General features: G+C 46.9%; 2 protein-coding genes across 5 annotated transcripts; one reads left to right on the forward strand and one right to left on the reverse strand.

The window, feature by feature from the left end:
• Positions 1-1,262: 1,262 nt before the first annotated feature.
• On the reverse strand, positions 1,263-27,779 carry LOC108163525 (LIM/homeobox protein Lhx4). Of its 4 annotated transcripts, none has more exons than XM_033393468.1 (7): positions 26,530-27,779; positions 3,698-3,872; positions 3,369-3,580; positions 3,111-3,303; positions 2,884-3,035; positions 2,623-2,817; positions 1,263-2,532 (listed from the first exon to the last, which is right to left on the reverse strand). In XM_033393468.1, the coding sequence occupies exons 1-7, from the start codon at positions 26,822-26,824 to the stop codon at positions 2,228-2,230; spliced, it is 1,527 nt and encodes a 508-aa protein (XP_033249359.1). In that variant the 5' UTR covers positions 26,825-27,779; the 3' UTR covers positions 1,263-2,227. The 4 variants fall into 4 exon arrangements, with proteins under 4 accessions (XP_033249359.1, XP_033249361.1, XP_033249360.1 ...); XM_033393470.1 differs by lacking the exon at positions 26,530-27,779 and adding an exon at positions 4,772-5,277 and having other exon boundaries at positions 3,369-3,571; XM_033393469.1 differs by lacking the exon at positions 26,530-27,779 and adding an exon at positions 4,772-5,277.
• On the forward strand, positions 23,814-24,518 carry LOC108163528. Its single transcript, XM_017298877.2, has 2 exons — positions 23,814-23,923; positions 23,990-24,518. The coding sequence occupies exon 2, from the start codon at positions 23,990-23,992 to the stop codon at positions 24,128-24,130; it is 141 nt and encodes a 46-aa protein (XP_017154366.1). The 5' UTR covers positions 23,814-23,923; the 3' UTR covers positions 24,131-24,518.
• Positions 27,780-27,900: the final 121 nt, after the last annotated feature.

Genomic DNA, 27,900 nt, shown 5'->3' on the forward strand with positions numbered 1-27,900 from the left:
AACCAATAAAAATAAATAATTATCTAAATAAAAATTATCTTATTTTATTTTTGAATTTGTTTAATCGAAATGTACTCGATAGGTTTTATTTCTACATGACTTTGCATGTACACCCAAAAATATGCTAAGAAATCGCACTTCAACATGACTTTTACACGTTAGATTGATTCCTGAAAAAACTGTGTAAAATAGGTGATTGGATAAAACCTGTTAAAATTAGGGAAGAAAATGACACGTTGGAAAAACCAAATTTGAGTATAAAAAATTTGACCAGTAAATTTGCTTGTATATGCTTGTTATGTATACGCAAAAAACGAAAGAGAAACAAATATTTCTAGCTGCTTGGGAGGTGAGTGCGTGTTTTTATCTATTTGTGTTGTGTTATCGTGACATATACAATTTTTTTTTATTTTTAATCTGTACAAAAACAGAATTAGTCCGTTTTAGGTCAAGCAGTGGACGTGGCGCCACCAATGAAATTTTACATGTTTTAGCAGTAAGATAATAGATGTCGCGTTTGCTCCGTAGCGCCATTTAAGTTCATTTGTGTAGGCTTCGAACTAAAAGAAAACTGAGCTCTCGATTATCGATTCACCGCACAGTGGAATGACAAAAAAAATCGGGTTTTACAAATTATGATCTTAAAGAAAATTTTGAATTTAAAACATTTAAAAAATCCTTTTATTTGGCGTACTTTTAAAAGAAGCCAAAAAAAATAAAAATTGAAATTCATTATTGTCACTGTGCAGTTAGGATACACCATTGTTGCAAAAGTTGACTTCTTATATTTTTTAATTTTTACCAGCATCTTTGTATTCTTGGTGCTATTTTTCAGCTGGCTTGTCAGTTTTAATTGTCTGGCCTTAAAGACACATATTTTGGTATCCCGTCGTTAAGTGTAGCACAAAATTTGTACTCTTTTGTATAGCTGTATAATCTGGACGTTGATATGCAATGCATCTTTAAAATGGCGATGCAATTAGGTGCAGCAAGATAAAGTGGACCGTGTGACACCAGCAGAAGGCTGTTACTCGCAGATACCTTGCAAATCACAATCTACAAATAATTACTATTCGATAGTACATACCTCAGAAAATATAGAAACATTTTTTCACTTCACAATCTGCGTAGCGTAGCTAAAAGTTTTTGAATGAAAAATAAAAAAAAAAACCAAACTTTAATCGCTTGGAATCTACTTAGGTAGATTCCGCCAAAAAAGTTTTTGAAATTCCGCATTTCACAATTCGAACAAAATTGTTTGATTAACTGTAATTAAACTCGGTAATTAACAAATTTTGTGTCTTTATTCTTATGTGTCAAATAGTAATTTATTTCATCGCATTCGTTTTATCATTTGTTTTACGTAGTTGCTTTTTTACTGACATTTCTATTCTGTTTAAATATTTTTCGTTTTTGGGTTTAGATATAAATACGACATCACGTTTTCGTAATTGATATTTCTCCTATGCAATTTTGTTGTATTCCTATATAAAGCAATAAATAACTTGTTTTGGGCTCGAGTCTTACATACGTATGCATATTTCGCTCTACTACCCTACTCCGCATTTGTTTGACGCTATCGCTATACAGACTTAATTTAATTTAAAATTCAGTTTTAGAGTTCATTCAATATACACAAATATACATTATTTACAATTAAATATCAGGGCTACAATGGTAAATGATAGAGCGGCTTTCCAAGATGTGATGTAATTAAGCTTTAAGGTAAGTACCAATACGTATTCTGTGTTCAGTTCACCGATGCCGATGACCAAGTAAAGGAAATGAATTATTTTGAGCAAATTTTGTAAGGGTTTTGTTTATCTAAAATAAACAAATAAGGCTTTAAGGGTTATGCCATGTGGGGCGACTCGGACCCCATCAACAGATGTCCTGCGTACCCAAAAAGTTGAGAGATGCTTCTTGCTTTTGTTAATTTTAGAACTATGTAATTGATATTTATGTTTCGCTCTTGATCAGGATCTGTATGCCGATCACGAATCGGAATATAAAGACGCACCCAAATGGCATTAACTTGAAATCTACAATCTTAACTCAGCCGCGTTGCCACATCTCCTGACTCACTCCCGTTAACCGATTAGCTTCGCTGTCGCTGTTACTGAGAGCTTTCAACATGGCGCTGCTACAGCTTCTGTTGTTGTTGCTGGGCAGAGAGAAGAAGACTGCGGGACTGCATCTCAAAATAACGCAAAAGCAGATTTGAGTATCAGTAATGTACGCTTGGCGTTCCGGGGTTTGCGTTGGTGACATTCGCACTGGCTCCAGCACTGCCGCTGCCTCCGTTGTTGTTGCTGTTGTTGTTGTTGTTGTTGTTGTTGTTGCTGTTGCTGGTGTTATTGTTGCTGGTGTTGTTGGTACTGGCCGAGTCGCCCAGCCACGAATCGGGACTCGGCGGAAAGTCAGGATAGCCCTGTTCGGGGCTCGAGTCGTTGCTCAGGTCCGAGACGTTGTTGCTACTGTGCAGGCGGTGATGTGACTTGCTGGCGTGCAGAGTAGAGCCCGTCGCATGATCTGTGCCGGGATTCGGAGAACACACGTTAGACACAGACTGGGGACTCCTCTCTTTTCTGTTTTCGTAGAGAAAGCACGCGAGCCACTCACCTATATTGGTGTACACAATATTGTCTGGATAGGAGCCAAACGTATGGCTCTGGCCGACTGGCGGCGGCGAGCGACTGCTCGGCGGGTACTGTGACGGACTAGAGCTCCCATGCATGTAGGAGCCACGTATGCTGTGCGGTGAGGCGCCCTCATCCAGGCCCAAATTGACGGTGCTGTAGCTGTCGTTGCTTAGATCTGTTCCGAGGACACGGCCAATGATACCAATGACTTATTCTGCTATCAGGCAGAGCACAAACTTACCATGATGACTGAAGCTGTCATAGTCGACCTTTAGCTCATCCTTGTCGAGGAATTTGTCAGTGCGTGGCGAACAGTTCCCCTTCATGGAGCGGAAGTACTGACTCCATCGGGTGCGTCCCGCATCCTTTTTCAGTCGCTTCTCCTTGGCCCGCCTGTAATGTTGTTAGAAAATGCAACTAAGGTTAGTGCCGTTACCACTTAAGAGTGTCTGACAGATAGACACCTACCTGTTTTGGAACCAGACCTGGACCACCCGCATATCTAGGCCCGTGTCCTGCGACAGCTGCTCCCGAACGTGTCGGGCGGGCTTGGGGCTGTTGTTGTAGGCGGTCTTCAGCGTCTCCAGCTGCTTGGCGGTGATTGTGGTGCGGGGACGCTTGTTCGGCTGATCGCCGTCCAGAGAGCCATCCAGGTAGAGACCTGCAATTTATCCAAGAATCAAGTCTAGCCATTGCCTTCTGCCAAGGATCTCTCACGTCACGCACCCTTTGCCTTGGCCTCCTCGTAATCGCGCTTGCAGATGAGCTTGCGGTCCTCCATCAGATAGAATTCGTCACCCGTGTTGAGAGTGCGGGAGCACATCGCGCACAGGAAGCACTGCAGATGATAGACGTTGTCCTGGGCCCGGCGCACCACCTGCGTTGGCGGTATGCCCATATCACAAGCGGAACACTTTGTACCGTACCGTCTGTTCGACCCAAACATTGGCAATGGGGCAAGGGGAGATTTTTCATTAAACCGGCGACGCTTCAACTAGGGGATGTCCCTTCAGCCCCTCCAGCCACTCCGGCTGGCATTAGAGAAATTTACTTACTTGAAAAAGTCCTCCTTGCAGAAAAGCTGACCGTTGCGGGCGAAGCACTTGTCGTTGAGTTGGCCGTGGCACTCGCTGCACTGGAGGCACTTGGCGTGCCACGTCCGCTCCAGCACCTTCAGGATGAATCGGTCCAAGATAAGTTCGTGGCAGCCGCCGCACTTTGGTATCGTGGCTGTGAGGAAATCTTTTGTTAGTGGCTTTCGTTTAGGCCAATCGTTGAGGCGAATCGTGTTATGTATATGACGACTGGTGGTGGGGCTAAACGTTCTAAATTTTCTGATCAGTTTAAGATTACCCATTTGTTTATACAATTGTGCGTTTTTTTACTCTTCTCAGTCCAGTATTCATTAGGCAACAAATATTGTAATTGAGCAATTTGATTCAAAATTGATTTTTCTTTTGTCGTCTATTTGAAAAGTGCCTATTTTAAAAAGGTAATCAAATACAAAGCAACCGATGCAATGTTACGTTTTGAATTAAAGCTGACATTTTCTCTCTGACGCAAACCTTTCAAGGAAAGTATACAACTCTTAAGATCAAAGCCGAAAACAATCCCATAAAATAATAGATGTGGAAAATATTTCCAATTTCTAGGACACTCATATAGCCCATATCATATCTAAGAAAGCCAACCTTCCCGATTATTTTGGAATCTGCGAGTATACATATGGAAGAGCGATATGCATATCTATGGATAAAAAGAAGGGGAGTTAGTTGGGAATCCGAATTGCAGAATGCACGTTTTGTTTAAAATTGTTATGTCTAGGCCACGTGGCTTTAGTTTAGCAGCTGGGTGGTACTTTTTGAGTACCGGCTATAAAAATATGACTATGCTAATCGCATTGCGAGCTTTTGGGGGAGCACTGAAGCGCTGGATCTCCGTAGCGGCCTGGGTTTTTCGTATAAATAAATATATGATATTTTCAGAGAAACCTACAAAATAAAATTATGGTAAGAGTAACTGCTGAGCTTACTCAGCCAAGGCCCGGACAGTTCTTCTAGGCGTGTTATTCAGCTCAGAGATATATTCCGAGCTACGCCGAATCCATTGTCTTTATTCCTTCAACTTACACAGTAAGAATTCTGGCAATTGACTCAAATTAATCGGCGGTACGCGATCATCACATTTGCCATTGGACAGAAAGTCACTTTTGAACATCATTAACTTCAGAAGTTCCATGCTGTTGAAGGGTGAGCTGGGTCTGGGCTCTCCTCCTTCTCCTTCTCGTACTCCGTTTCGCTGTTATCTATATCGTTAATTTATTTCCTTCATCTACACTTTCACTATCCACACCCACTTCCACATTTAATATTCGGTGATTCTCCTACATTTCGCGCTTCCGACGGCGTTGCGATTCAAAATTTGAGGCGTATAAGTATACTCGAATCCACAACGCGGTGGTTCCCCTGGATTTCGGATTTCGTATTTTATTTTGTATTGTTTGGTGTTTCGTGTACCGTTAACAGTTAACCGTTATCACAGTCTTTTACAGTTGGCTCTGCGATGCACGAATTGCGACGCGAGCAACCGATCTCCTTGTGGCAAGTGCGGCAGGCAACGTCGACGCTTGGAAAGTAACTGACGACGAAGCACGCAGAAAAAGAGGCAGAAACGGGGCTGCTGACATAATCACAGCCAGAACAGAGCGGAGCAGAACCCAACCCAACCCAACCCAACCATACCAAACCCAACCCTTAGGAATCGGACTCTTGGGCCACTGAGTTCTCTTTGGTTTCTGTTGCTTTTGTGATATCTCGGTTGTGCCAGTTTTCCAGCTTTCCAGTTTTCCAGCTTGGCCTTTTATGCTGCCTCTTTTTCTGCCCCAAACAATTGAGTTTGGGTTGGTCGCCCAACAACAGCAATAGCGGCGGGGAAATTGCATTGTAACACTTTGCTATTCCAAATTTCTCTGTGTGTGCCAGTGCCTGTGTGCTTGTGTTTGTGTGAGTGAGTTTTTCTTTTCAGTTTTTATGTATTTGTGCCTGGGATTGGTTGTTTTGTGTGCGTCGACGTCGTGACCGCCGTCGCTTGCAGTTTTCGGGGAGTGGTCTCAAAAAGCTCTTTTCAGCTTGGCTTTTTTCACCCTCCCCCTTCCACATTCGGTCTCTCTCAGTCTCCCTCTCTCCTTCTATCTCTCTCTCTCTCTCTTTCTGTATGTGTGCTTCTATTTCGCTCTGTCTTCCCTTGTTGAGTGCGCTGGCGAATTCGGATGTGTGCTCTAAAAATAAATACATACTTCTCCATACATACATACATATGTACTTTGTCTGTGCAATACAGCGCTGCAGTTGCCATTCTCCTTTTTTATTTTCCCTCTTCTTCGTCCTTATATCTCAGTTCTGTGTGCACTTGGCTGCCATTGCTTATTGTTGCTGTTGCTGTTGCTGTTGCACTGTTGCACTGTTGGTTGCTGCCTTGTGCCGAGTCATTGTTTCGTAACTGTACGGCTAAAAACCTGACCTTAAGGGCGTTAAATTGTTGACTCTAACTGACTGCCCGACCGGCTGATCGAGGGGCCAGAGCGACGTCTGCGCACAGAAAATTATTTAAATTGCAACTGAAAAGTCTTTCCGCTCTCCGCTCTCCACTCGCAGCTCTTTGCTCGCTCTCTCTACGCCCTCTAACAGGCAAGACGCTGTACAAGGTACATCGAAACATCGAATCCGATATTCGGACTTTGGCCGCCTTAAAGGACTTCCGTTTAATTTGACTTGGCAGATTGGCAGATTGGCAGATGTGCAGATGGGCAGAAATGCTTCACCTTATTTTGATCGGCTTTTTAAAGGTTTTCGTGGTCCATGGCCGTCAATACTGAACAGTCTAAAAGCATACCAGTACTTACAAAAAGCCTACTCCCAATGAACATCTCTCACAACACTCGAAAATTTTAGATGGTATTTACAATCTGATTGATTTAGCTTTAAGCCCGTTCCTTTTTTCCTTGAAATTTAGTATAAAATTTAATGCCTAAATATCGAAGCACAACTGCAGACTTTTATTTAAAGTGAAACACACATTATCAGTTCAGAAAGTGGTTTTGTTAAGGAAATAATTGTTGCTTTTTATGGATCAGACAGACGTTAAATATTTAGATACAGCCTATGTTTTTCTCGGCTAAATACTTAGAGACTTGACCAATTGAAGCCATAATTTTTATTGCAGTCGATTTATGTAATAAACCAAATAAATATGTATGTCTGTCAGTTCAGGCTAATCAACGCTAAATGCCTGCTTTGATAACTGATTTATGATCTCTAGACTGCATGGATTATTTATTAATATGCCTCAACCTGTCAATTGTTATTGCATACTGAAGGAGCTAATGTTGGCTGTGAAGGTGGAGCCAAACTCCTACTGATTCTTGATCCCTTACAAAGATCAATGAGCAGACCCTACAGAAGAACGGCCACACGATCCCATTACCTGGAGACATTCCTTAAAATACATACAAGCACGGCCACAAGATTATGGACATTCATTAAAATACAGTTTGTCTGCATGTAAATCTGGACCTCGGAGAATACTGCAATAATTATTAGAACTTAACAACCGACGTACAAAACCGATCGAAATCCGACTTTAAACTTAAGACGGTTTGGGTGGAATAAAATTATGAGTACGCTATTTATAGTCTACTTCTCGGGGTATTTTCAACGAAATTCATCAAAAGAAACGTTCAATTTCGGGCATACATTTTCATTGTCGTCTCCATCGGCTTAATCTGCAATGGGCCCAAAGGAAAAAACGAAGAAAAAGGATAGACCTGAAAAGAGGAATTTTTGAATGGCTGCCGTAGGTAAAATGGCGGATTCGCAATCGAAGGCAAATTGAGCGATTCGAAACGCACACAAGCACGAAAGCACATTTGTGTATGTGTGCCAGTGCTTTTATGTGTACTTGTATGTCGGGGAGCAGGACAACGGGACAACAGGACATAGCTGGGGGTGGATGGGGCTTAAATATGCTGGCAACCGGCAAAGCGCAGCCAAAGCTGGAATTACGTTTCGTTGATTCGAAAACCGACCATTCTTGCGTAACCATGCCACCACCATGCTGGGGATAAGGAGAGGACTCGCATCAAGTATACAGAGACATAGTGTTCAAAAATTCATATGGCCAAAAACGTGGAGCGTCCGTGCGACCAGAGTCGACGCACGCACAGTCCGAGCTTGTGGCATAATCGGAGGCGAAACACCAAATACTCATCAAGTATGAGGCAGGAGCGGCAGCCGCAGCAGCAGCAGCATGACCAGGAGTAGGCTGGTGCCCGGCACCACCCACACACTTTCCACAACAGCCATGAAGGTGATGCTTTGGGGGTTGCGGACACGCCCTGCAAAATGGCTCGCCTGCAGCAGAAGCAGCGACAGCAGCAGCAACCTCCAATGCTCCCTGTCCTGGCCTGGCCGTGTGTCTTTCCTTGCCGCTGGTGCAAAGTCCTTGTGTCAAATCCACTTGGGCCTTAGACTGTCATGCGGCGTTGTCGCTCCGACTTGAAAGCGTTGCGACCGGTCCACTCGGTGCTGCTGCTTTTAAGCTTACACTTTCACATTGTTCGCTTTTTCGCTTTTCGCTTTTTGTTTTATATTTCTTCTTCGTTTATTTTGTGCTTAATGCCATTTTATGCTGACCAAAAGGCTTCCAACGAGAAGAAAGCAGTGCCTTGCCTTCAAAGCATGTGCCTACCAAACATATAGTACATATATGTATGTATGTAATTATTATTGAACTGCAACTGCCGTCTTTATAGACATGGCCGTCTGCCCGTCCCATTTTGTTTGCGAAGAGGCTTCGATAGTGGAATCGTTGAACCCTCGATATAAATAGAAATGTATAGAAATGATTAAAACATGATCAGATATGGATTTGCATTTGGCGACCCTTAATATCTAAGAGTATACCTAAAATATAACTTGGCCAACAGCGTTTCCAAACCCCTCCGCGGTGCTCTTGAGAATATAATTAGCTTCGACCTGATCGACTCGTGGCCACAATTTATTTTGGTCATTGCTGACATCTGCTCGGATCGGATCGCTTTATAGTAATTAGATTGACAACTTAATTGAGCTCCCTCCGCGGCAGTCAGAACCACCAATTGCAGCTCGACAACCAACAACTCCAACAGCAAATGTCCATAATCAACGTGTACTGTACAACGCGGGTATGTACGTCTACATAGCTCCACCTATTCCATTAGACCCCGCGCATAGTCAAACAAAAGACCCATTTAGATAAACAGTCCGCCGCTCAAAGTCAGAATCATAATGGAAGTGGAAGGACGAGCGGGTCGGGTTGAGGTTGAGGTTTAGGTTGAGGTGGGGCACTATTTATATGCCCCAGAAGCCCCTTCTTGCATCAGCCCGCAAAGTGACCAACTAAAAGTTATTACGCAATGCCCGATGCACTCCGAAAGGGGTAAAAACAAGCGAACGGGACCAGAAGCGATAGATATCGTCCAGGCTGGACGAGCCCCGTACACGGACCTCCCCTCACCTCACCTCACCTCACCTCACCTCACCTCACCTCACCGAAGTCGTAGAGCAAAATGCGCGATAAAATATTGAAAGCACTCCAAAAGCATTAATAAAACGTCATCTTGCCGTGGGTTGGGTAAGTGGGCACACGTGAACCTTACACCTCCGCCATGGCCCGGCCGGAACAGCCAAGCCGTACCACGGCCACACACCGCCACGGAATAGACCCGACCACTCCATTCCCTGCCAGCTGTGCCCTCATCGCGTGCGTGCCAGTCGTTTGGCAACGGCGCACGCATCCATTAGGATTCAAATTGTTCGCCGTCGCGTCTGCCGACGCCGTTTTTTATGCGCTGCCTTTTTGACTTGACATTTTATTCCACTTTTTTAAATACTCTTCCTCTCGGGGTGTTTCCTATGGGACCAAAAGCTGATCTTCGCACAGAAAAGTAGAAGGAAGGTTAAGTATTCCTCCAATGATGTCACTGCAATCTTGTGCAAATTTCTGAGCTCCTTAGAGCAGCGCACTTAAGCTCGTGAGACTCTGGCCGTTTAAAGGATAACGATCAAATTCCAAGCCGATACGTTCAGATAAGTCAATAAACAGTTGCGCCACATGAGCTCCGTTTCCCGTAGGGTATGCACCCCTCGGTGCTCTTGGCCTGACACTGTGGCGGCCCGAGTCCATTGCACGCGTCGTCACTTTACTTTGCATGCGGAAAGCGCGGTGCCATCTGCACGAACCGGCGTTGGACGGTCCTGCGCTGCCCAGCACGAACGAGGCCGCATATTATCTAATTAGAAGCCACTTGAAGATCAACATTATTGTAGAAAACAAAAAGTTTCGCCATTTGGGGGCAACCAAATACGAAAACTGACATTCGCTCTTGGTGGGGGAGTTGTTTAGGGGCGAGAGAGACGAGTGGCGGCTGATTGTTTTCCATAGATGGGTTTAGGGATACAAGCCGGGAAAATATTTTGAAAATTCTTCTTTCTATAGGGAAAGTTGTGAAAACTTCTGGAAAAGAAACGATATTTAACTGCGAGTTTAGCATTTTATTGCGTGAGTAATTAGCTCAAAGAGAAAAGCATTAGGAGGTCATTTAAATGGCTTAAGTGGGCATTATTAAGTTCTACAAAAGTGTGGTCCTAATAATTTAATCCAAGTAGTAAAGAAACATTATCCTTGCTATGTTTTCTGGCCAGAAGATTTGAGTAAAAATCAATTTGCCTGGGGAGACTTTTCGTTTTGCTGCCAAGGAGAGAACTATTTATCATAAGGCTGTAACGGTGTCCAGGACAAAGGAGAGGGTCGGGTCTCGCCCGCCTAGTAACGCCCCGCTTTAGCCGCTCTGCCGGTCGGCAGCGCATCTGTTCCAAAGCATTTATCAAAATGTCAATGCAGCACTTAACCAAATCCATTAAGTAACTTCGCTTTAGCCTCCGCTTCGCACTCACTCAGTCAGTCAGTCATCCAGTCAGTCAGTCATCCAGTCCTCCAGTCCTTCAGTCCTGCAGTCATCCAGTCAGTTTGTCATTCATCTATTCATTGGCCATAAAAAGCGCGCAAAGGCAAGGCAAGGCTGCCCGTCCATTGTGTCCTCCCACACCACCCTGTTTGGCAGCGGGTAAATGCGTCCATTTAGCGGCAAACAAGCGACAGATCCGCTTGTAATCCTTTAAGTGTATGCAGCGCCAGCCATGGATACGGACGGATGTGGCTGGGGGCGGGCCAGAGGGCGGGGCACACGCACACGCACACACTGGCACTCGCACACACTGGCACTCGCACTCGCACTCGCACTCGCACTCGCTCTCGCACAGACTCTGGTGACAGCAAGTGCAATAATTTGTTTGCAGTTTTCCCCGTTAAGTGCTCTATTTTGCACAAATGGAAACATCACTAGCAGCGCAGCGCCATGGCCATGGAAGGAAAACACTCTTGTTCAAGGGTGTTGCCGGTTTCCCACTCCCACTCCCACTCCCACAACACACCCCCCCTCCCAATATGCCTCCTCCTCCCGCTGTGGTGGCTATTGTTGTTGTTGTTGTTGTTGTTGTTGCCCAAACGAAATCAATTCGACAAAGTTAAATAGAGACGGAACTAAGGGTGGCGGCCCATGGACTCTCGGCGAAGTTGCCTCGGAGTCTGTGCTGCCTCATTGACAAAGTCAAGTCCTGAACGCGCAGGACACGTGTGTAAGGGGTGCGCACAGTGGGCAAAATCGCGACAAAACGAAACGTTACAAATTTATTCAATGAAAGTGATAATTTATTTGTATTATTTTTCAATACCTAGCAGTTCCGTTTTCTATTTAACATCGAAATGGTACTGATTATACTGATTTATTCATTTTAAGCCGATAAAAACAGGAATGCCCAATCATGACTATAACTTTCCACAACTCTCGACCACTTCAGTTTTCTCTTAATGTAATCTTATATCAGTTTTTCGTATTGGATAAAAAGTATTACCACAATTTGGCCAGATTGCAGACAACTGTGCATTCGGTCCAGGATACACAAATAAGAAAGGAATATCGCGAGGACTGAGCGCCCTCTTATAAGCTCTCGCCTATGACAAAATCCCGCTGTTTGTTTTGAGAGACCAGACCCAGAGCCGCAATCCACAATATACCAATACCAAAATATTCATTGCCGCGCTCTATTTAAGGACCCCAGGCCGAGTCACAGCGCGCCATCGGGGTATTCGGGGGTTATCCTGCCACGCATTGATGACACACGAGCATTGTCGATAGAGTGCGGCGGCCAGGGCAGGGCCCATTGTGTCTGGGCGGGTATGGCTTGGTATTCTAAGGGTACTTTGCTCTACATACCATACCGTTAATGTTAATGCTTTTAATGTAATAAAAACATTTGCAGCGTTTAAGGGGCGTATTGGGGGGGGTAGAGGGTTGAGAGTTTGGTCCCTGCTCCTTTAGAGGACTTGTTTCGGTCTTGTTCCTCAGTGGTTGGTTCACTTGTTGCTGTCCTGTCAATGCTGGCTCGCTCATTTATGTCGCCTGTCACAGCGACGACGGGCTGGACCTACCTAGTAGCCTATGCCCACTGACCTCATGAATAATCCGCTTCGACTCCCTTCCCCTCGGTGCCAGTGCCGGTGCCGGTGGGCGCACCCTCCAGAGAGGTGAACTGGTTTCCTGGGCACTCCCCGCTTTTGGGTCGGGTGAAGACAGACAGCTAAGTTTATTGTGAAACTAAAATGGGCTCCGTACAGGACGGCGAGGCCAGGGCCCTTAACCTTTTGAACTCCTCCCCTGCAAGGGTGTACAATTTTGGTGAAAACAAAAACTTGCTACTTTTTATGGCGAAGCTTTTTGCTACAATATGTTGCTGATTATGCCGCTGGGATTAAGTGTCAGTCGGTCGGTCCGGGGCCGTCTACGTCTACCCAACTGCATAATGACCTTAATCAATTTCCTTGCAACCCCCGCAGGAGGCACAGGCAGAGCAGAACAGAGCAGAACAGAACAGAGAAGCGTTTTCAGCAGCGCTTCAACTGTTGAATGCGTCTGTCCGGGCCTGGACTGGGACTGTGAATGGGACTGGTAGGAAACACTTATGTAACTCCTCGGCTGGATGGCAGGAAGTCAGCTTAGCCATCGATATATTGAACTACGGCAAACACAGCAATAAAAAAAGACTTCAGACTCTGTGTAACCAGAGATGAGCAACGAGAGGCAAGGGAGGAGCCAAGCGAACAAGCCTCGACTCGCTAAGTGACCTGCCACGTCCCTGCCACGCGACCCTGTGTCAGTCCCAAACAACCCCTCTGCCAGTGGATGGTAATCGTCGTCATATGGAAATTCTAGCCGCGTGGAAACTCCGGGAAACGCGTGCGGCTTAGGCGCTTCTTAAGTTTCCGTTCAATTGCAGGGCTAAGTTTTCAGGTAGAGTACGGGTAGGAGTAGGAGGAGGAGTAGGGAGTAGAGGAACCAAAGGTGCGAGCCACGCACTTGACTTGTTAGCTGTTAGCCACGTTAAAAACGGCTCGCTTGTGCGGCACACGTGCCTGCAATTAGGGTTAAACAGTAACGCAACTCGATATGGAGCAGAAGCGACCCGGGCCAGGTCTCCTGCACTCCTCCACTACCTCCACTACCCCAATTCAGCCGTGTTAACACGAACTTCCATCCATCCAGCCGTGCCGCAGTGCGTGCGCCCCACGCTGTCTTAACCAGATAACTGCCCATCTCCAACGATGTCGACGAGGTTCATTTCCATTAACCGGCAAGAGGCGTTTAAGTTAACAGCAATGTATTTCCCCTCCGCAGCTGGCCCATCCCCATCCCCTTCCCCTTCCCCTTCATTAGCGCGTGCCTCAACCGACGCCGTGTTGCACTTTGGCTTTGCCACTTTTAGTGTTTCATAATTAAAAATGTTGCCGGTGTCGTGTGGTCGCAGTCCTCTCCAGTTACCATTTGCCATTTACCATTTACCAGCTTCGAGCTACCGGCTCATGCAATATTAAGTCCTGGGGAAAACGGAATCCCCAAACACAGACACAGCCACAGCCACGGACACGGACACGGACACGGACACACGCCCAAGCCCAAGGAGGAGGCAAACCTATCTGCAGCTGGGCCATTTTGTCGCCTGTTTTGTCGCCATTTGCCTCTTACGCCAAGGTGAAAGTCTTTTTGGGCACCTTTTAATGCGTTTGCTTTTAATTCCGGCCGTGAGCACTTACGGCCTTGCCCCCTCAACCCCAGTACCAGCCCCTCAACCTCAACCTGCCCCGCAACCTCTAAGCATTCAAAGTAAGTGGCAACAAAGCGTTGCGACATGTTTTCCTCCGGCCCTTCCACCGGGCTTTCAGCATGTTTTTTATTACGCCTATTATAATTTACTTTATGCATTCTATTCCCCCCTTAGCCGTTTGTCCTGCCCATCCTCCCGGCTACTCTGATTAAGCCTTTGTGAGGAAAGGCTCTTACAGAGAGGTAAAGGCTTGCTCTGCCTTTCTTCGGCTTCAAGCTGACGCTGATGCTTATGCAATTGCTTAATTGTGGTCCGAGACAACATCCATTATCTTTCTGATGAATACTCTTTTGCGTGAATACACATTTTGAATTTCCTTTGTGAAGATCGATCTTGAATTTGGCTTTTGCTGACCCGGAGAGGACATCTTTTACTTTTACGTACTGGATATTTAAACAGGTGCATTTGGTTCGTTATTGTGTAATATGAATGCAATTAGCCGCCACACTTATAAACACAATATATGTGGGTTTCATCTAATTTCTGATTGTGGTTCAGTTTTAAATCAGCGTGTACGACTAGCACGGCTTGAACCTGATGAGTACCCTTCCATTCCTTCCAATGCTGTACTGCAATAATTCCCCTACTCGTAACTTTCCCAGTAATAGACTCAAGCCCGGCTCAACAGCACACACAAAAGCATTTTCCCACAAAAAAGGACCCGAGAAATTTCTCGGTTAAACCAAAAATTAACTGTCAAATATGTTGGTTCAACAATTTGAGCACAAAAACTGCGAGCGGCAGCTTGTCAGGACAATTGGAACGAAAATGGCGAGATGAGGAGAGCAGATGGGATGCGATGGGATGGGATGGAGCCGAGGGGGCCAGGCCAGTCAGGGCAGGGTGGGTGGCAGGGGGATTGGATAGGGCAGTCCACGGGCCGTGCAACACAATAACTTTTCAATTTCTGGCGTACATTCCGGCTGACGGCCATTAAACAATGGGATCCAGTTCCAGTCGCCACACATTTCGCCATTTTCCGTATTTTCTCTACTTTACGTATTTTTCTTTCTTTTTTTCGTTTTGTTTCGTTTTTTATTTATTTTTTGTTGTTGCAAAAAGCATTTTGCTCGCTTGTTGTATTTAATTTTTTTGCAAACAAAAGACGCGCGCTCTTGTCCGTCGGCAGCCATTGAAGCGTCAAGTCCGAGCTGCAGGCTGACCGACCGACCGACCGAGCACCGGCACCAGCACCCTTGACCGGAGCTATAAAGCGGGACACAAAAAGAACCAGCAACCAGAGAGGAACAGGAAGGAGGGGAGCCAATGTGGGAGCATAGTCCACAGCATAGACGACAGCGACAACGACGACGACGACGACGACATGCCAAGCCCATGTCCTATGTCCTATGTCCGATGTCCGATGTCCGATGTCCGATGTCTTTGGGTTGGACATGAGCTGAGGGCGAGATGGGCGCATGCTTAGAAAATAACTGAAACGAACTGAAAAGAAAAGCAGCTACAGACCTGGGAGGGCCCTCGCATTTTCAATTTTGAGTGCTTCCTCGCCGAGGCCATCATCAATCGGGGTTGGCCCGGCCCGGCCCGGCCCGACCCGGCCCGGCCCGGTCCGTTGAGCCGCCTTTATGGTTATGGACAACGTTTTCTTTCCCTCTTCCTCCACTGATTCTTCTAGTGTATTGTGTGGCACAACTGCAACTTCATCAAAAGGGGCTATGCCAGGACTTGGGCATATCATGGAAGCAGTGTTGGGGCCAAACCCAGAAGCAGAACCAGAGCCAGAACCAGAACCAGCAGCCAGAATCAGCCGAAACACACAAAAAAATGTAGAAATGGCTGAAGAAAAAGGTTTATTGCGGTCTCTATAAAAATACACACTTGGGGTGATTTCCTCCTTTGAAGCTGCCACCAAACGTCCCCAGTGTGGGTGGAGTGGGGGGCAGGGGGTTAGGTGTGCGGATTGGGTACGGTTGTACGTCTGCTCTAACGACTTCGTTTCGGTGGTGCCCATTTTATTTGCCTGCTTCGAGAGCAGCTCCACTCCTCTCCACTTCTCGGCGCTCCACTCTCTGATGGCCTGCCATTATCTTGGCTCAGCCTTTATGGTCTTTTGTGTGCGTTTGATGAAGCCAAGATGGCGCAGAAAATGGTTGAAGGCGGCCTGTGGAGGAGGACTCGCCAGGACGGCCTGGGGAGCTACGGGTATTTCCGTTTGCCTATTGTTGAATTATCAGCCACAAAAATGGACGTCGCCGCATTTATAAAAGGACCGAAAAAGGATACTATGTGCGGGGCTGTGTGTGTGTGTGTGTGTGTGTGTGTGTGATGGGGAGCTATGGCATAAATAGATATTGCTGGAATTGTGGATTTAATTTTAGCAAGAATTAATGCGCTTCTCTCCTTTTCCGACACGTCATTCCTGCTGCACTTGGTAGTGCTGGAAAAGAACATGTAGCGGATAGAAAATATACGTTTACGTATATGCAGATATTTATTTGGGGAGTGCTTATCGATGAGATTCCCCTAAATTGTTTAAATGTTTCTTTGGAGTCTGGACTCATCCCATTACAAATATACCATATACCGTATACCTACATATCATACATATAATATATAGTAAGTAAAAGTATCCACTGGGGACCAGCAATCATTGCGTGTACGATCGAATTGTGGTGGATGTGAGGCTAAAATGGGAGTGAAATTTACAACCAACACAGGACCTTTATGGAGAGAATTTCTCTGAACTAGTTCTTTTTGTGTACCACTGTTCGATGAACCAGATGTGTCGGAGACAATCCCATCCAGCTCCCAATCGGTACTTGCCTCAGTGTTCAACATGGATTGCGATAGGATTTTTCTTTGCCAAGGAACCACATTCTCCATTGCTAGAAATGACTGCCTTGAGCCCGGTGCTCCTTTCTCAGCGGGCAGCCGCTGTCAAAACACTTTGTCAGGTCCTGGTCTGGTTGTGCAAAATCCCCTTCCAGCATACGGAAGCGCGTTAAATCTGTGCCCCCGGAGAAGAGCTCCGAGCCGGGGCCTGGTCCTATGGCTGCATGGTCACGTACACAAAGCCACACCCTCCCACTCTGGATGAGGATCAGGGCCGTAAACTCAACTTAGCTGCAAGTTCTCAGTTGAGATTCGGCCTGGAACTCGAGACGTGAAATGGACGAGCTGCAATCAACAATTTACGTGAGCTCTCTGTGACAGTGGAGTCGGAGCCTCGAGTCTCGAGTCTCGAGTCTCGCGTCCCAACCCCGATACCTCGCCCACACGTACTACTGTCAAAAGTAGTTTGACCATTTAGGACCCGCTTCTGTGTTAGCTTTTTGTCTCATTTGGTCTCCGGGCAATTCCCAAATGTGCCAGGCGACTGTGAATGCACTCGGAGTGCACTCCTGATGCCTGCTTATGTCCGGGCAGATGTGCCCGCCCGGGACATAAAGTATCAAAAATTCAAGCACCAACCAGCCACAAAAACCTCTGACAAACTGACGGCATTTTCGCACTCAATTACTTTGCATTAGAGACACCAGGGCCGAAAGAGAGAGGGAGAGAGTATCGTCAACGGCAGGGATTTGTGTCGTTCCATTAAAGTTTTATTCACGCAATCGACAAGGAGAAAGGGGGGAAAGGACTCGTTTACGCTTCACCCCGAGCCCGGAACCCCGAACCCCGAACCCCGAACCCCGCACCCCGAACCTCGAGCCCAACCCAACTTGTCTCGGCTCGGCCGGGCTGGGCGATAATAAAAAACAATTTGCCACCCATTGGGCATTAACGACAACAAACGACAGCCGCACCAGAAGCATCTCCTGGCTTCCCCGTCCTGAACTAGTCGCACAATACGAGTATCAACCCCGTCGATGGCGTGCCTGGTGCAGTTTTGTCACAAATGGCAACATATGGGCGAATGGTCTGAAGTGGAGGAGGATACCATTCCGCGATACCCAAGCTCCCTGTCGAAGGCGAAGGCGAAGGCGAAGGCGAAGGCTCGTGCAATGCAATAAAATCATTTTGTTCAGTGGGCGAGCGAGCGAGCGCTTTCAGCAAGCATCGCATAATTTGCGACATACGTTCGAGTCAATGGCCAGGTCAGAGTTGAAGCTGGCGACCGATCCCGATGGTATTGGATGGGTGTCATGTGTTTGGAAAATAAACCCATTTATCTATTTGCCAGCCAGTGATTTGGGTGAGTGCGGGAGTGTGTAAGTGGACCAGGAATTGAAGGGGTTCTCTAGCTTCTTATCTACGAGTACTATCCCATGCCCTTCCCCTACAACGACTTAGTGGGTCACCTACCACAACCACAACCCCTACCACTACCAACAATCCAGCGTTGAGCAAACTCTACTTCGGCACTATCATATCGGTTGGTAGTTGGTTGCTCGTCTGCGGATCGGATCGGTGACTTCAAAGCACGTAAATAACTTTACTCTAGATTTAAGAAACGATTATATGGCAGATAAATCCGAACAGAGGGTCTTTGTGCGTACTGGCGTGGTATACTCGTGCATATGTACATAGTACTTATGTACATATGATTTTGTTTATGCTACTTTTTCTCAATTGCCCATAATCAGCTACTCGAGGCATAATCAGTGCCACCTTTATATGGCCACTCGACAAGAGCTCAAGCGCTGGAGTGGCTCGTAAGCCCTCGGTCACCCCCGGTCGCCCCCGGTCGCTCCGGTCGCCCTCTGCCCACGTCCAGGTGAGTGTGCCCCGCCCCATTGGGGTCCGGGAGATAGCCCGCGCGTCTGCATCGCTCCGCTTGGGCCATCGCTAGTTGTACAACATTGTTTGACATTTTCAAGCACTCCGGCTCCGGATTCATTGGAAAATAGATCAGATCAGCAATCGGTGTAAATAGTACGGCAAACAGAACCCGCGTCGAAGCAGATGACGACCGTCCAGCGGCACTTCTTAGATGTCCGGGCAAACAACTAACTGAAGAAGGCCAGAGTCTAAAGAGTCTGAAAAGTCTATGCAGGGTCTACGATTCGATTCTTTCTCCAATCCGAACGGTTCTCGAGTGACACTTATCTGCTCGGATCGGCTCCGGAGGAGGTAGGAGGTACGTGTACAGTGTGCACAGACCTTAACTTATCGTCCGTAAGCCCGATAAGCCCGTCGAAGTGGACAGAGACGACCACCAAAACAATAGCGAATATGCATTCCGTGCGCGACCGCTCCGTGCCAGCGACACAACCTTTCGAGCTCATCCCAAATGGCTCGGCACAGTTTTTCGATCGACCTATAGAACTTTCCCTTGCAGATCTGATAGGGTATCAGTGAGAAGGGAAGGATAGGGAACCCTAACGGAATTGGACTCTCCTACAGTGGGAGATAAGTTAACTAATCGCGGCTATTATTGTTGAAAATTGACATATCGCGAATTAGATCGCTTTATAATGACACTCCTGCCAGTATGTATGTATGTGTGTGGAGTATGGAAGTGGATCCCACGTGAATAGCCTCTAAAAATACCCGCAATAACGTAGCTCGTAACTCCCTGAGATTGGCCACATTGTCTACGACTCGATTATCTTTGCCGCAAAAACCCCTAGCAGATAATTTCAGCTAAAATTAGCTGCTTACCTGATCGCCGCTCGTGACTCACTGGGACGGGATCTGCACGGCAACATGTAATGTTTGCAGGGGTAAGTAAGTATTGGCTTCGTGGATTTGTACGCACCAGGAAGAGGAGAGCGGATCCAGCCACTCCCAATCCAGCTGTAGAGGGTATCATTTTGTCGAAATATATGTACATACACTGCATACGCTCCTACTTGTTGTCGCTTTTGATTTGCGGTTGACTCGACTGGCCAGGAAAACACACACAAAAAGCATAAATCAAAAATCCAGACAATGTTCGGGCATGATTGAAAGGTAAATACTGCATAAATGGAAGCGGGAAGGGAAGGGAAGGGAAGGGAAGGGAAGGGATCGCAGCGCAGCCCCAGACAAAAGGACTTCTCTGCAGCCCTAGTGCCAGCCCTAGCCACCTGCTGGGACCACCTGTTTAGATATAGCACAGACAAAAGAGCCAGGACCGAGACAATGAGCATAGCGATGTGGAAAATAATCAGTGATAAAATAAAAGCATGAAAGGCATCGCCATCAAAAGGGGTTGCATTTGAGGGTGGCCATGACGAGGAGGCGGAGTGGGAGTGGGAGGTGGAGGTGGAGGCTGAGGCAGCATGAAAAGAAAATGTTTGCATTATGCCCCGGATTCATGATAATAGGCCTCATTTATCGCTGCAAGGGGGCCGGCTTCTGCTTGGCGAGATCTGTCCTGCAAAGGTGGATCGGGAACTGGGGCCAATAAGCCCATGAAAATCACTCCCTCCTTGTCAGGGGGTGGCCCCCTCACACATATCAGCAGACGAAGCAAGACAATTTTTAGAACACAGTTTCTGTTTCTGTTTCATGTTTTCTCTGGCCTTATCAACTGGTACATTCGGTGGGACTTGTACGTGTACCTTGTAAACGGTGAAGCAAATGCAAACAAAGTGTTGCCGTCTCAATGGGCAATTCTTGTAGCTGGCCGATAACCACTGGAAGAGCACCGCAGCGAAGATACACACGCACACGTTGCGTATTTACAGATACTGTGATACTGTGATACCGTGATACCGTGATACTGAGATACTGAGAAACTTAGATACTTAGATACTCAGATACAAACCCAACGGAACCTAATCAACGTTCAAGGTATCGACTGAAATGCTCTTCAAATATTTACACACCCGCAGCAAAGAGCTTCCCCCGGAGCTACTGCCACCGCCATCGCCATCGCCACCGCCACCGCTACACCAGCTTCAGCTCCAGGTCCCGCTCCGGGTCGATAAGCGGGAGCGGACATGGCCCGCTAATTGCGGAATGATAAAAACAAAAAGCTGCTAACCGTAGCCATAACCGTAACCGTAACGGCAACCACCCCACCCCGCAGTGCCAGACCATGCAGGAGAGCCGCAGGGCCAGACAGACACGCAAATGTTCTATCAACTTCGTTGGCGTTGGCATTGCCGCTGCCATTTCAAAGATTTCAGCCTCCGAAAAGAGAATTAAATTAAATAAGTATCCCTGTACGTTTTGTTATTGCCAGCATTTTCGACTCGTATTTGCCTAAACCGGCCCCAGAGGAATACCAGTACCAGTACCAGTACCATTCCACGTACCAGTACCCGTACCCGTACCCGTACCCGTACCCGGTCCGAAAGCCTCTTCACGTTGCTAGACAACCCAGGAGCAGGGAGGATGGTTCTCCGAGTTGTTGGCAGCTTTGAGCATATTACATAAAATAAGAAAAATTATGATTTTCACTTCTAGAAGAGCGGGGGCGAAGGCGAGGGGGGGGGGCAACAAGGGGAAGAATTGGGGGACGGCACTCGTTGGAGAAGTGGGGCCGAGCCAGGCTGTTGCTTAACTGTCAAAACCGTGTAATTTAATAAAGTTCGCTGCGGGATATTGTTTTTTATGGAAGCCAGCGCAGTGTAGAGACAGCTTTTGCCAGCTGCCAAATGGGGAGTGGCTGCCTGCCATGTGGTGGCGCTCTGGCTGGGGCATGGGCACGGGAGTCTGTGGCTCCTCGAAGTGTGCTGCACAAATACAGAAATTTGGAGTTACATATAACAGTGCAACATCGCGATGTTGTCTTTTGTGCCTGCCACGGGCACTCCACCTCCACGCCCCCACAGCGCACAGCGCGCATAAGTACATCCATATATATATGTACATATATACGTCTGTACGAATACTGGTATGTGTATGTATGTATGTATTGCACATACTCGTACATATATGTACCTATGGGGGTGTACGTATTTGGGGGGTGGTGCAATGTTTGTGTATCGTATCCCCCTTGTTTACGCCGAAAAAAGCAAAGCAGCGAAAGCGAAAAAGTTTTTACGTTGAAAAGTACGAGTATCGCAACATTTTCGGTCTGTGGCTACTAGATGGCAATGCCGAAGGGCCGAAGTGCCGAAGTGGAGGCCAGACCCAGGTCTGAGACCTTCTCAAGTGACAAAAATTAAACAAACTTGACTGAAAAGGAACTGGGAGCTCTCCCCCATTACGCCCCCGCACTTATCTAGTCACTTTTCGGATGGAGTGGCAGTGGGAGTGGAGTCTAGGAACGTAACATTTTTATGCTCAGGGCCAACTCGACTTGTCCTTATTCGGTGCAAAAGTTTCAGTCTAGGTAATTTCCGTGGAGTTTCCGGTGTATTGCACTGAAGCCTCGCTTTGGAAGCTTTGGACAGTTTTTGGTATGAAATGATTTTGATCTATTTCTACCGATTTTTGGATTCCCAATTCTAAGCTAATCCGACGCTAAAAATTCCGTCAGCAAATAGTTTCAGTTCACAATTCGAATGGGCCAGTGATCAGTGGTCCAATCAATCGCATCAATATCGAATTCGATTCCCAAAATCTCGTTGTAATAAAGCATGCATTTATTTTAAAATATGGCGCATTCATTCCATTGGCGAATCCAATTGGTCCTTCTTAATAAGCTACTCCTAACGGTTATATTTATATAATAATTTATTATTAGCTTGATGTCATTTTAATTTTAATTAAGTGTTCATCTGCTTGTATGACATGGTTTTAGAGAACTCTAGATGTGTTCTCTAGCTTTTATCCATTCTGCCAATGCAATGAAAACCTGCAGACTTTCTTTCCTCAAAGATAATCAATATACTACTACAATGCAATTATTAATATGAAATTATAAATTGGCATCCGTTTGTGTCGAGTGTGGAGCATATAACAGATGTTCAAATTGTAGCTTTTATCGCTTAGAAACACAGCAAAATCGCTATTTCGAGAACTGCAGGCTACACAGGCTGCACCGATGCAGCCAAACCAAATTCCAATTTTATTTTATTAAGCATAGAAACAAATATATACATAAAAGTAAACAGTGACTGCCAAAACACACACACACATGTAATAAGTATGTATGTTGTGCACATACCTATTGGGTAAAAAAAAAAATAAGAAAAGCGAAAAAGAAAACTCTCCCCCATTCCCACGCCCACACATTTCCAGCGTCATATGAACGCCCCATTATTTACTTAACATAACTTGAACATTCGCCCTCCCTCGCTCCCTCCCACCCACCGTCCTCCCAACAAACAGCTTCCGAGCAGACGTAGCAAAAAAACACACACCGAGAAGGAACAAAAATAAAGAACTGACAAAAGTTGGGGGGGAAAAAGGAAACGAAGAAGGAGAAAGAGAAAGAGAAACAGAAAGAGAAAGAGGTGGAGGTGGAGGCGTAAAGAGCGTGGAGTATGCCAAGTTGTACCTGCCAGCCAGAAGTCGGCTAGTCAAAAAGCTGTCGTCGATGCTAAGCGCAGACCCAGATGCCATCAAATATGCAGGAGGACGCAGAGCGTAGAGGCCCTTCTCCGAATTCAGAAAAATGGCGAAAAATGATTTATGTGGACGCCGTGAAGTAAGAAAGGAAGGAGGAAAATATCAGCCAAAAGCCAACAATAACCGGGAAAAATAAGAGAATCAACTGATTTCTCAACTTGGCTCTGGGTCCGCGCCTCCATGGAAAAGAGGAACGGAGACCGGCGATAGGAAGGGCCCGGCCTCGAACTCGAATGTACCTTCCTTCACGGTAGTAGTGCTGGTGTTGTGTGTGCTCTGCGCTGCTTTCATGAGAAACGTCCAAAGTGTTCTCGACCGACAGCGGACTCCAATGGTATTGGGGTCATCCGAGGCATGAGATATGGATGTCCCCTGGGCAAAACCTTTTCTAGGCTGAAAGCCTAGAAGAACTAAAACAGGTACGATACGGGCGAACTCTCTCCTAACCCCAAGCGCAAGAACCATGAATGTGTTATGGAGAATTATGGAGTTGGTGCCTGAGAGCACAAGTAGTCGTCACATGCCCTTGCATATACTGTCTCGAATCTGAACAGTCTTCCCAGTTTATCTGATAAATTTTGAGCTCATGTTTAAAACTCGATCAAGCATATAACGGTGAGATAGCATACCGTGCAGATTTTTGTATCCTTAGAGTATCCAGCCAAAATCCTCCCCGCACAGATGTCCGATAAAAACTTAGCTGCTTTCAACGCATTTCGACGCGACCTGGCCCGCATAAAAAAGACGTTCAGCATGTATACACAAACCGATTTCACGCAAGAGGTTGGGACAAGCACTGATTGGCAGAACGACCCCCACTAAATAGGTGGCCCGAAGAATTCGGATAAAGACCCAAAATGCTACTGCTCGAGCGAGAGGAACAATGATCCAAGCGAAGGGACGAAGGAAGTCAGCACCATCGGCAGTGGCCATATCCCTCTGGCCATATCTCGGGGTCCCGAGATGTCTGATGAGCTTTGGACCAGCATCCACGAATTTCCTGCAAGAGATCCATGTGCCCATCGTCCCGATAGCCACTACGTTGCTGATCGGGGCAGTACGCGAGGATCTGCGCCACCTGCTCAAACACAAGATGCGTCTTATCCGTCGCTCGATGGCTGGCGGCAATGCAGAAGTCATCTATATAATCGCCTACCACTGCATGTAGGTTGAGTCGAGTTTCAATAGACATTCCAAATTCCCAATGCTATGTCGAGTGTTTGCTTGCTGGTCGTGATCTCGCCTGTTGACATTACGACAAATTATATCAGCTGAGGGCGACAAATGCTGAACCCCTCCTAGAACAGAACCCTCCTGAAGCCCTCCCGGAACGGAGGAAGGAAGAAAGGAAGGAAACAACAAACCAGAAACGGATACGCTTAGGTTGCCTTGGGAGTGGGGTGGGTTGCTTCGCTCACGGGCGGGGCGGGGCGTGGCGGGAGGGGGCTGCTGGTATTCCCGTTAATAGGAAAGCCACACAAGAACGGCTAACGAAGGACACGCGGCCAACGGTTGAGCGACAAGTGCGACGGGGCTGGCGTCCCGAAATGGGGTGGGTCGGTTGGGTCGTTTGGGTGTTTGCTCAGCGTTAAGTGCACAGGCTCTGCCGGACGTCTCTACAGGCAAGTGGAAATGATAAACATATTTACACAATTTTTGACAGGCCCAAGAGAAAGCCGAACGGGTGAAACAGAACACCCGTGGGTGCAGCCAGTGAGAGTTCGAGTACGCACTTGAAGCGGGGAAGGAAAAGAACCAAACCCAAACTCGATAAATATGTTTATGTGCAAATAACAAAATATTTGTCGATTGCCCGAACCAGTAGGTGGATGGGGTGGGTCCCTAGATGGGGTGGGACAGGACCGGGAACAGGATGGGGTACAAAGAAGCACCGCAAGCGCATAATTCAATTTTTCTGCTCGTTTTTGCACGTCGCCCGGCGCACGTCACTCAATTCCACTGGGACTGGAACTGGAACTGGGACTAGGACTGGATTGGGACCGGCTGGATACCATACCTCGATGTAGCTCGGCTCGGCTGCAGCACATACATATTAGCGACACGTGGCGGAGGCGAGGCCAAGGGATGTGGCACATGCGGTTTCGGGCACTGCACTGTTATTTATTTGTTTGTAATTACGCGTGTTCCAAAACAAAATCCCGCCGCACTTGAAGTCGGATTCGGATTCGGCCTCGGGATCGGAGACGTAGACGGAGGCGGAGAAGGAGATGGAGATGGAACCATCAGCTGAGCCTGCTCTTTTCCAGGCCGCCCGCGACACGTGCAGCGAGCGGCTCTCCGGGTTCAGCTGGGAATACGAATACCCTGCGCATTAGGAACAATGCCAGGGACATTTGGAGTTTGTCAACAGTTTCGGCTTTTGGATTTGGTTACAGCTTTTCTCGTTGTCAACGGCGCGTGTCTCTGTCTGTCTCTGAGTCGCCCAGCAATCCACTCCAATCCCCGCACTCAGTTGTTCAGTCGTCAACTTTGTGGACTGGCTCTTAGCCCGGGGATTGTCAATTGATTTGGCGTGGGATTTTCGATGTTGTGGGTATGTGTGTGAAACGAAATCATAAATGCGACATGAATTGCCAACCCTTTGACCGGCAAAACTCAGCCATGATAAATCATCTCTAAAAAGTTTCTCGCAAGCAAAAAAACATAAGACAGCTTCCATAATACGCGCCTACTCGTATATTACTGTCCCCTCGGACCATATTTCAAACATCTGAAGGGGAAAAGCCGAGCTGCAAGATAGGGAAGCCCAGGCAGCCGCAACGTTCAGCATCAGCATCCCTAAAAGAGCATTTGAAATGAGCTCCTAAGAGAGGGACGTGGGACGACGATGGCGGTGTCCCACCAGGAAAGCTCTCGTATTTAATTGAAAAACACTTAAGCTGCCCCGGTCTGAAAATGTAAATGTTATGCAAGGCATAAGCCGGAGCAACCGCAGGGCCCCCGCTCACATGAGCAGCTTTCAACGTGGCTCAATCAAAGTGAAGGCCCAGCCCACACCACACCACACCACACCGCACCCAAGCCCTGCTGGCTCCTGGCTGCTGCTGCGACCTTTTTGTGGTTCATAAAAACAAAGAGCAGAAAACAAAAACTTTGCATAATTAAAGCCTGCACAGTTCTTAGACAAAGCCCAAATCCTTTCGGACAGAGAGAAGATATGATGGAGACGGCATGACTGGCCAGGGCTTGACTTGACTTACCCTCGAGCGCACGATTCCTTGAAATTAAGGCAAGCACCAGTTCAGGATTTGGGTCATCATGGTCGACAGCCAGATGATTGTGCTGGCCGCCTACCAGGTGCGATGCCTGCGGCGTGGGTGGCAATTGTTGCTGCTGCTGCTGCTGTTGCAGTTGCGGCTGATGGATATGCGGCGAATGTTGCTGATGATTATCCATGGCTGTCAGGTGCTGTGGAAGCTGCTGCTGTGGGTGGTGATGATGTAGCGGCGGCGGCGGCGGTTTCAGGGTTTGCATCATTGCTAAGGCCAAATGCATGCACAGCAATCGACAGTGGTACTGGGTGGGAATTGGCACACGCGTCGTATGAGTTATATTTGACTTTTAGAAATAATCACACAATAATTTTCCTCAATCCAGCCTGGTGGATCTCTCTCTCAATATATCAAATACTTCAGCCCTTCAGAGGCTTCACTCGCGGCTCGTTCACCGTGAAACGAGGCACCTTTAGCCAACCGCCTGGAGCCAACCGGAGACGCTGTTCGGGATCGCTGTCTGTTCGATAACTGCTGCTGGCACGGGTTTCGCCAGCACACCGCCGTCCCCACGGCTCCGTCGTGGTTTCTTCTTATCGCGGCGGTTTCTTTTCGATTCGATTTGGGTTCTGTTTTTGTGTTCGGTTCGGCTGGGACGTTAGAACGTTCGTGTGCTCTCTCGACTACATACCAGTACATCGGCTCTATCAGTTGAGCAGCGCGGGGCTTGAACGGTGGCGAACAATTTAAATTTACAATTTACGCATCGCAGGATGGAGACACTAGACCAGACCATCTATTGTTCCTGGACTTTATACAACTTAGGAATAGCACTAAACATGTTGCTGAAATCGCAAACAGATATATTACAGATATATTCATAAAATCACACATGCGAAAGAAATACACAGCTCGGGACGGATCAGCTTTAATTTGAGGTTAATTTTGTCATATATCTCTGCATATTGTATTATAAACAAACTACACAATCTATGTACATATGTAAGTATGTGAAGGCCTATGCGGAAAGACTAAGCTTATTTTGTCCCGATACGTTTAAACTCCCAGTCTACGCGAATACATATCCCCAGTCCTCCTTTCTGTACACGGCCACGTCCGTGGTATTCTTCCTAGCAAGGAAAAATCGTATTTCCTTGACAATCTTCTAGCGGACAATTTTTTTCGCTGGCCACAAAGTCTGAAAATCTGTGATTGATAAGAAATTTTCTATCCGACTCTAATCTATATTCGTCGGATATTCCCTGACAGTCAGTTATCTTCGTTTCCTTTGGCAATGAATTGCGACGCAAAATTAAACTTAGCTACAAAAAAAGAAGAAAGGGGTATAAAAACCTTAAA

The sequence above is a fragment of the Drosophila miranda genome, chromosome 4, assembly GCF_003369915.1.
Source record: "Drosophila miranda strain MSH22 chromosome 4, D.miranda_PacBio2.1, whole genome shotgun sequence".
Lineage (NCBI taxonomy): Eukaryota > Metazoa > Arthropoda > Insecta > Diptera > Drosophilidae > Drosophila > Drosophila miranda.

Excerpts from the sequence above, each read along its gene's own strand:
- LOC108163525 (XM_033393468.1), bottom strand. The coding sequence starts at position 26,824 with ATGCATTTGGCCTTAGCAATGATGCAAACCCTGAAACCGCCGCCGCCG. Across the intron at positions 3,304-3,368 it reads CGAGGAGGCCAAGGCAAAGG|GTCTCTACCTGGATGGCTCT; the intron begins GTGCGTGACGTG and ends GATAAATTGCAG. Across the intron at positions 2,818-2,883 it reads TGACAGCTTCAGTCATCATG|ATCTAAGCAACGACAGCTAC; the intron begins GTAAGTTTGTGC and ends TCCTCGGAACAG.
- LOC108163528 (XM_017298877.2), top strand. The coding sequence starts at position 23,990 with ATGTCCGATAAAAACTTAGCTGCTTTCAACGCATTTCGACGCGACCTG.